At 43.6% G+C, this 9412-nt stretch overlaps 1 protein-coding gene across 1 annotated transcript; it reads left to right on the plus strand.

Annotated features, from left to right (window-relative positions):
- Nucleotides 1-1000: 1000 nt before the first annotated feature.
- nek12 (NIMA-related kinase 12) lies at nt 1001-3467 on the plus strand. Its single transcript, XM_064973198.1, has 4 exons — nt 1001-2114; nt 2247-2450; nt 2584-2781; nt 2893-3467. The coding sequence occupies exons 1-4, from the start codon at nt 1115-1117 to the stop codon at nt 2985-2987; spliced, it is 1497 nt and encodes a 498-aa protein (XP_064829270.1). The 5' UTR covers nt 1001-1114; the 3' UTR covers nt 2988-3467.
- Nucleotides 3468-9412: the final 5945 nt, after the last annotated feature.

A 9412-nucleotide genomic window follows, 5' to 3' on the forward strand; every position in this document is an offset into this window, starting at 1 on the left:
TGAGTTTCTCCATCGCCTCCATGCATTTACCATGTTTCTCACACAGGATATGTCTGACCTGGGGAATACATTAAAACAACATAGCTAGTCAATTTAGCTAGCCGTCTATGCTCACATGAGTACACACTGTAGCCAAAGACATTACAGTATGGTGTATTATTGTAAAGTGGCTGTTCCACTGGATGTCAGAAGGTGAATTCACCAATTTGTAAGTCGCTCTGGATAAGAGCGTCTGCTAAATGACTTAAATGTAAATGTGTAACATAGACCAGCTATCTCGCTACCTACCTTAACATAAGTGCCTCCTTTTTATCGTCTTCTCTTCCCTTTTTCCTTTGTCTCCACCCCCTGCAGCAGCTCCACCTGAATGATAACGTTCAACATAATAACATGACTAACATGGAGATGGCTTCCTAGCTGCTAGCTAACTACACACAGGCTGTGTTGTAAAGTTAGCATGTTTTTCAATCCAACATGCCTAGTCGATTTAGTCATGAATAAAGTAACCTTTGCACCCCTTGGCACCTTCCCCCCTTCCTTGGCACCTTCCCCCCTTCCTTGGCACCTTTCCCCTCAGGTGGCATTCTTGAAAATACCCTTCACAGAAAACGAATGGGACAACTGGAAATATAACTTCTAGCTAGCCATCTACTACAAGACACGCGTAGTCGTGATGTTTCTGCTTTATAAATGTGCGCTAAACTGCGCGGAAGTAAACGAGAAATTGCGCATGCATAATCCAGTTTAGGTGTTTTGAACAATACTAATTTCCTATACGCACCGTTTTTATATTAAATCGTTTTCCAATGAATATTGATTTTTAAAAGCTATTTATGATGTGTGCTCACTGGGTTTCCTTGGGGTACATTACAATGTTAAGCTTCACTGGAACAGTTTCTGAACGCAACAGCATTTCCGACCAAATAAAGAAACCCTGTTATTTACCGAGTGGGCTGAGCCAGACGGTTACTATGGGAATCAGACACAACACAAGGTTCAAGGTGACTTTTGTTTTTGTTGTGCGAGAGTTTCTCTGATACAAATACTTGTACTTCACACCAAGACATGGAATGTAAACATTTTTAATCTCATTAATTGAGATGGCTGATAACTAATGAACATTTTACAAACGATAATGGAATTGTACAAGAAGATTCTCTGTCTGGGAAGAGGTGGAGCAGCAGAAGTATTCCTGATGAAACACGCGGAGTCTAAGAGACTGCATGCAGTGAAAAGAATACAAGCAGACGACTCTCGCAAAACAAAGACCAAAGAGGCCATCCTACAAGAAGCTGAAATCATCAGGAAGCTGAATCACCCTCACATAGTGACCTGCAGCGAGGCTCTCTTTGACTCAAATGATGGATACATCTATATAGTCATGGACTACTGTGATGGAGGGACACTGGATGACAAAGTCAAGGAGAGAGAGACAGGGGACTATTTCCCAGAGTGGATGATAATGGAGTGGTTTGTACAGGTTACCATGGCAGTCAGCTACATTCACTCAGCTAGAATCCTCCACCGGGACATCAAAACCTCCAATGTGCTTCTAACTAAGAGAGGCGTGGTAAAGGTGGGGGACTTTGGGATATCCAAGATAATGACCAACACTTTGGATATGGCTCGTACCTGTGTTGGTACCCCCAGCTACCTGAGTCCAGAGCTGTGTCAGGACATCCCATACAGTTCGAAGTCTGATGTCTGGGCACTGGGATGCTTGCTGTATGAGATTTGTTCTCTCAGACCGCCGTTTGCTGCCTCCAACCTGCTCAGTCTGCTCTCTAAGATCATCAGAGGAGAGTACAGCCCTGTTCCCCAGACCTACTCAGACAGCATCACCCCTCTGGTCCAGATACTGCTCTGTCCGGTGCCTGAGGACAGACCTAGTGCTGGAGCCATACTGGACATGATCTATGTACGGGAACATCTCAGAGAGTTTGTCAAGCACAGGGAGATAGCAGTGTATGATAATGTAGACTCCAGATCCATACCCCTCTCTAGTTGGGTCTGTGAGTGCGTGAGAACATCTGGCTCCGTGAGTTCACCTGCAGATAAGAGCATGGCCGTGACTGCAGAATGGAAGGAGGACAGCAGCAGTGACAGTAACTCTGGTACTCTAATTACATGCTTAAATCTTGCATTGTTTAGGCCCTATTGTGTTTATATGCTGTCTTTAGTGCTTGTGTGACTCTCTGTCTCTCTCTGTGTTTGTGGACCACATCCGCTCACACCTTCCTATACAGGGGAAGAGGAGGGGGACAGTACAGAGCCCTGTCCCAGTGATAATGAGGAGGTAGAGGGTGATGTGGTCAGCGTAGGCCAGTCTGACTACTCTGAGGACTTTGATGACGACAACAGCTTGTCTTCCATAGAGGAACACAGAGAGGACGAGGCAACCTCTACAACTTTTAACTCTGTCACGGAGGATGTCTCTATGGACGCTAATGGTAAATCTGATAGAAACAATTAGGTCTAATAAACAATGTGTTGCTCACTCAAAAGCTGTGTGCTTGATCCTCATAGATAATCCACTAAGGTTACATTTCAGTATTTGAATCAACAATTTACATCTGTGTTCAGTGACCCCTGAAGTGGAGGACCCTAGTGAGTACCCTGATGACTTTGAGGAGGAGGAAGACGAGGATGTGATGATGGTGGTCCACTATGCCGGCGCTGCTCTGGAGCTCTCTGCAGAGGGTGATGGGGAGGAGTTTCAGCTGAGGGACGCAGGGGGTGTGGCTGTCACACTGAAGACTCTGAGAGACAGCTATATCATGGGTAAGTGTGTGTGTGTGAGTGTGTATGTGTGTGAGTGTGTGTGTGTGTGTGTATGTATGTGTGTGTGTGTGTGCCTGCCTGTGTTGATTGTCTGTCTGTCTGTCATTGCAGAGGGCATCGGCCCCTCTCTCTACGAGCAAATCAGCGAAGACTTTGAGAGCCCTGAAGACCAGCAGCCACACTTTAAACACACACTGGGGACCTGACCATCTGGAAAACTGCAATCTCATATTCACTCTCAACCAAGAGGGTAAACTGTGTTAAAACATTTAAATGGTGGAACCAACCTCCAAACCTGGACTTCTGATGCACCATGACATTACCTGTAGGCCTACAATGCAGCAAGTTTATGTTGTGGATGATTTGTCATCCATCATGGTTCATAACATTGTAAACAGAAGAGGGTGCTATCAGGCTTTTCATTGAAACTGTGGAGGGGAAAATACCCTCAGTTACAGTGGCAGTTCACAGCCCAAACTGATTTGAGGTTTCATGACACCGGTAGCAAGTTAAAAGATTAAAGGAGATACCACCTTGAAGTGTGAACATCTGTGGGTAAGACTGAGAACACCCTCCATCAAAATACCTTGAAGTGAAGTAAGCAGAAATCTGAAGGGGCTTTTGTTGGTTCCCTACTGGAGGCAGTGAAACTGTAGAAGGTGCTTGAAAAATAAAGAAAATTGATTCACTTACGATGTCAAGTAGAAACTTTCCTTATTTATCTATTTAATTACTTCCATGTAAATGCATTTCTATGTTGTCTCAATGTTTTACTTCATGTACTACTGAAGAAGAAAGCCCATATTCATTTTTACTGAAATGTTTGGCAATATGCTAAACTCAGCAAAAAAAGAAACGTCCCTTTTTCAGGACTCTGTCTTTCAAAGATAATTTGAAAAAATCCAAATAACTTCACAGATCTTCATTGTAAAGGGTTTAAACATTGTTTCCCATGCTGGTTCAATGAACCATAAACAATTAATGAACATGCACCTGTGGAACAGGCGTTAAGACACTAACAGCTGACAGACGGTAGGCAATTAAAGTCACAGCTATGAGGCCTTTCTACTGACTCTGAAAAGCACCAAAAGAAAGATGCCGAGGGTCCCTGCTCATCTGTGTGAACGTGCCTTAGGCATGCTGCAAGGAGGCATGAGGACTGCAGATGTGGCCAGGGCAATAAATTGCAATGTCCGTACTGTGAGACACCTAAGACAGCGCTACAGGGAGACGGGGCGGATAGCTGATCGCCCTCGCAGTGGTAGACCACGTGTAAGAACTGCCTGAGTTATACCAGGAACCTCCATCAGTGCTCAGACTGTCTGCAATAGGCTGAGAGAGGCTAGACTGAGGGCTTGCAGGCCTGTTGTAAGGCAGGTCGTCACCAGACATCACCGGCAAAAATGTCGCCTGTGGGCACAAATCCACCGTCGCTGGACCAGACAGGACTGGCAAAAAGTGCTCTTCACTGACGAGTCGTGGTTTTGTCTCACCAGGGGTGATGGTCGGATTCGCGTTTATCGTCTAAGGAATGAGCATTACACCGAGGCCTGTACTCTGGAGCGGGATCGATTTGGAGGTGGCGGGTCCGTCATGGTCTGGGGCGGTGTGTCACAGCATCATCGGACTGAGCTAGTTGTCATTGCAGGCAATCTCAACGCTGTGTGTTACAGGGAAGACATCCTCTTCCCTCATGTGGTACCCTTCCTGCAGGCTCATCCTGACATGACCCTCCAGCATGACAATGCCACCAGCCATACTGCTCATTCTGTGCATGATTTCCTGCAAGACAGGAATGTCAGTGTTCTGCCATAGCCAGCAAAGAGGCTGGAACTCAATCCCATTGAGCACTTCTGGAACCTGATGGATCGGAGGGTGAGGGCTAGGGCCATTCGCCCCAGAAATGTCTGGGAACTTGCAGGTGGCTTGGTGGAAGAGTGGGGTAGCATCTCACAGCAAGAACTGGCAAATCTGATGCAGTCCATGAGGAGGAGATGCACTGCAGTACTTAATGCAGCTGGTGGCCACACCAGATACTGACTGTTACTTTTGATTTTGACCCCCCCCTCCTTTGTTCAGGGACACATGTTTCCATTTCTGTTAGTCACATATCTGTGAATCTTATGTTCATACAAATATTTACACATGTTAAGTTTGCTGAAAATAAACACAGTTGACAGAGAGAGGATGTTTCTTTTTTTGCTGAGTTTATGAAAGAGGAATCTTTATCAGCACATTCGTCTGGTCTGTCATTGTTCTGCCGAGTTTGAAACAACCAACAGAGCTGTAGGTAAGGTAATGCCTGTTAGTTAGTTAGATAAGCAAGACACCCCGAATCTATTTGTGTTCCATAGCATGGGTCGTGGGGTTGCAGAAACTGTTTCAGAGGATATCTGCATGGCCCAAATGGCACTGTATTCCCTATATTGTGCACTACCTATGGGCCCTGGTCAAAAGTAGTGCATCATATAGGGAATAGGGTTTCATTTGGGACGTAGCGTTGTTTCAGAGTATGAGATGGTTATCTCTGCTGTCTCATGATTTCCTGTCATAACCCAGAAATGTTTTCCTTTGCCTCATATTCTCATCGAGATCCATTCACACATCTCCATGATGAGGGGACATTCACACATCTCCATGATGAGGGGACATATTTATTGCTAAACATAGAACCAGCGTGTTTCGACCTTTCACCCTCATCAGGTTTTTCTTCGAAGCCAAAACGTGCTGGTTCTACTTTTAGCAATAAAGAAACTGTTTTTTATTCAATTCCATTGTCCTCTGTGTTGCTGGATCTCCTCGCTCCTCAATTCTTGCACCTTGTTTGGAAAGCGAGTTGACAGCAGTGATCCCTTCCCTTTGCACATCTCCACGAGGACAAACGCCCGCCCAGACACAAACATATTGCAATGATAATGATCAACATTTAATTAATAATGATCCACATTTAATACAGCAGGGAGGGAACAACATTCTGTACTGCCCTCTACTGGCCAGAGAGGAAATTAGCTTTCCAACTGTTGGAGGTTATGCAATGGATTGTGCTAAATTTGGTTAAAAGTCAGCTTGCGACCATTTTAGAAAATCCCCAAAAAGTACACAGTAATAAGCCCCTCCCATGTGGTTGAATCATAGGAGTTTCATGTCCGTCTTCACACCTCATAAGCTTTATTTAGCTCAGCTGTGACCAAGTGGAGCTAAACAATTAGTATCACTTGTTCTTCCTACGTACACACATATAGATGACATAGGTCATGGGTCACCAGTAAGGTCTGACAGATCTCCTTGCGTCCCAAATGGCATCCTATTCCCTCTATAGTGCACTACTTTTGACCAGGAGCCATAGCTCTCTAGTCTAAATCTGTATAGGGAATAGGGTGCCATTTGGGAGGCGTATTCTGTCTCTGCTTGCTCATCATTGCATTATGGAAAGTTGGAAAAACCGGTGGGCAGGTGTAAAAAGTACCTAATTGTCATACTTGAGTAAAAGTAAAGATTTCTTAATAGAAAATTACTCGAGTAACAGTGACGCGGTAAAATACTACTTGAGTAAGTCAAAGTATTTTTTTTTAGTATACTTAAGAATTAAATGTAAAAGGATAAATTGCAAATTCTTTATATTAAGCAAACCAGACGGCACCATTTTCTTGTTTTTGTTATTTATGGATAGCCAGGGGCACGCTCAAACACTCAAGACATCATTTACAAACAAAGCATTTGTGTGTAGTGAGTCCACCAGATCAGAGGCATTAGGGATGATCAGGGATGTTCTCTGTTTAGTGAGTCTACCAGATCAGAGGCAGTAGAGATGACAGAAGATGTTCTCTGTTTAGTGAGTCTACCAGATCAGAGGCAGTAGAGATGACAGGGGATGTTCTCTGTTTAGTGAGTCTACCAGATCAGAGGCAGTAGAGATGACAGAAGATGTTCTCTGTTTAGTGAGTCTACCAGATCAGAGGCAGTAGAGATGACTTGGGATGTTCTCTGTTTAGTGAGTCCACCAGATCAGAGGCAGTAGGGATGACTAGGAATGTTCTCTGTTTAGTGAGTCCACCAGATCAGAGGCAGTAGGGATGACCAGGGATGTTCTCTGTTTAGTGAGTCCGCCAGATGACCAGGGATGTTCTTTGTTTAGTGAGTCCGCCAGATCAGAGGCAGTAGAGATGACCAGGGATGTTCTCTGTTTAGTGAGTCCGCCAGATCAGAGGCAGTAGAGATGACCAGGGATGTTCTCGGTTTAGTGAGTCCACCAGATCAGAGGCAGTAGGGATGACCAGGGATGTTCTCTGTTTAGTGAGTCCACCAGATCAGAGGCAGTAGAGATATTGCATGAATTGGACCATTTATCTGTCCTGCTGAGCATTCAAAATGTAAGGAGTTATTCTGGGTGTCAGGGAAAATGTCTGCAGTAAAAAGTACATTCTTTTCATTAGTAGTGTAGTGAAGTAAAATAAAAAGTTGTCAACAATATAAAAAGTAAAGTTACCCCAAAAAACGACTTAAGTAGTACTTTCCACCACTGCCGGTGGGTAGGTGGGGGAGAGGATGACATTTCCAGGTAACATTTTGATCTCCCACGTATTTTGAAAAATGAGATATTTTAACAACCCATTGATCTAAGAAGTGAACACAGCAGCTCCCTCTATTGTTTGGGAATTCCACACACTGTTTAGTGGTATTATCCATCCACGTTCCACAGTTCCATTTTCTCTATCAGTGGATATATCTCATTGTGAGGTCTGTGTGATAAACATAATTACATGATGAGTTCAACAAATAGATGGGTTGTGAGCGGAAATGTGTTGCAGGATTCATATCATCACACCATCTGTCCTCTTTGAAGTTTCCCACACACGCACACACACACACACACGCACACACGCACAGACACTCATGCAAGCAAACAAGCTTAGTTGAAAAGTGCTGTATTAGAGACAAGATAGACAGGATGAGATATGGACTGCCTGTAGTGCATAGCTGTCTGAGTCAGGAGAACTAGGAATGGCTTCCTATCATCACACAATCTGACATCAGAAATATCCCCCTCAACCCATATTCTGTACCTTGTCACTCATCTCTCTGCCCACACACTGACGGTGTGCAGACATATGTAAAGAAAGCAACACCTTCTGACTGTTGACTGGAACTTAAGGCACCTTTCAGATTCCAACCACTTTTAGAACCAAGTCATCACATTTAATAGAAATAATGATTACGTTAGCGATCAGACTTTAAACCTAACATCACCTCAGCACCCAGAAGAAACACATCAACAACTCAAATTTGATGTTAAATATTCAATGTCAGCCACAGAAATCAGGTGGTGTACATACCAACATATTGGGGCATACTCCATTCAGATACGTTGAATTGTGTTGTAATGTAATCAATATTTTTTTTGAATGACCTCTTACTATGTGGCAAAGCTAGAGAATGGTCTTTTGGTTTGAGGGAGGGTGAGCGTTCTAGGGGTGAGGCAAGCCCTAAACAAACCACCATTTTAAAAAGGCCTTTAACAAAGTCTGACTGAAATTAATATGTAAATGCATATGTTTTATTGTGTTGATTCTCTTATTCAATGGGTAAAAGTAATGTATAGGTGTAAAATAGTAAATAATGGCTACTACTGTTGTAACGTCTGCTTCACACTCTCAAACACATAGATCCCCAATCACCTGAATTCTGATCACCTGTTCACAGACCTGTATGTCATTATCACACACTATTTAGTTCAGTTCTTTGCACCCCATCATTGTGAGGTATTGTTTGTTTTTGTTACACGTTCTAGTCGGAGCTCTGTTTATTTCCGTATCAGTCCCGTGTATCATGTTTTTGGCCATCCTCACCAAAGACGCCTTTCTGCCTCCTCCCTGCCTGTACTGTTACCCATCTGATTTCCTGTCATCAACCTCTTGCCTGATCTCCCGGACTACGTCATTAGCCTTTCCCCTGCCTGGACTGTTACCTGTTTGTACTTCCTGTGTATGACCTTCTGCCTGTCCCTGGACCCAGATACCTGCCTCCTCCTGTGGTCCTTTCCTAATAAACACCTGCTGCGCCCTGTGCTTAAAACCAGCTTGTGTCTCCCATTGTATTCATTACAACTGTCAAGAAGAGTTAATCAAGGGTGTTCACTGGATTAGCCTTAACCCCCCCCCCCCTCAAAAAAAAGGCTTAAAATCAGAGGTGTACATTTTTACCGATGACTCAAGTTTAATATTAAATCCACAAGCTAGATCCCTGCAATGTCTCATTGAAGATCTAGATGATTTTCTGGCCTGAAACCCAATCATATTACGTATTGGATCTTTAAAAGACAACTTTTACATTACCCTGGAGTTTACCAATAACATTACCCTGCAGTTTACCAATAACATTACCCTGCAGTTTATCAGTAACATTACCCTGCAGTTTATCAGTAACATTACCCTGGAGTTTATCAGTAACATTACCCTGGAGTTTACCAATAACATTACCCTGCAGTTTACCAATAACATTACCCTGCAGTTTACCAATAACATTACCCTGCAGTTTATCAGTAACATTACCCTGCAGTTTATCAGTAACATTACCCTGGAGTTTATCAGTAACATTACCCTGGAGTTTACCAATAACATTACCCTGCAGTTTA

The sequence above is a fragment of the Oncorhynchus masou genome, chromosome 9 (genome assembly GCF_036934945.1).
Source record: "Oncorhynchus masou masou isolate Uvic2021 chromosome 9, UVic_Omas_1.1, whole genome shotgun sequence".
Classification (NCBI taxonomy): domain Eukaryota; kingdom Metazoa; phylum Chordata; class Actinopteri; order Salmoniformes; family Salmonidae; genus Oncorhynchus; species Oncorhynchus masou.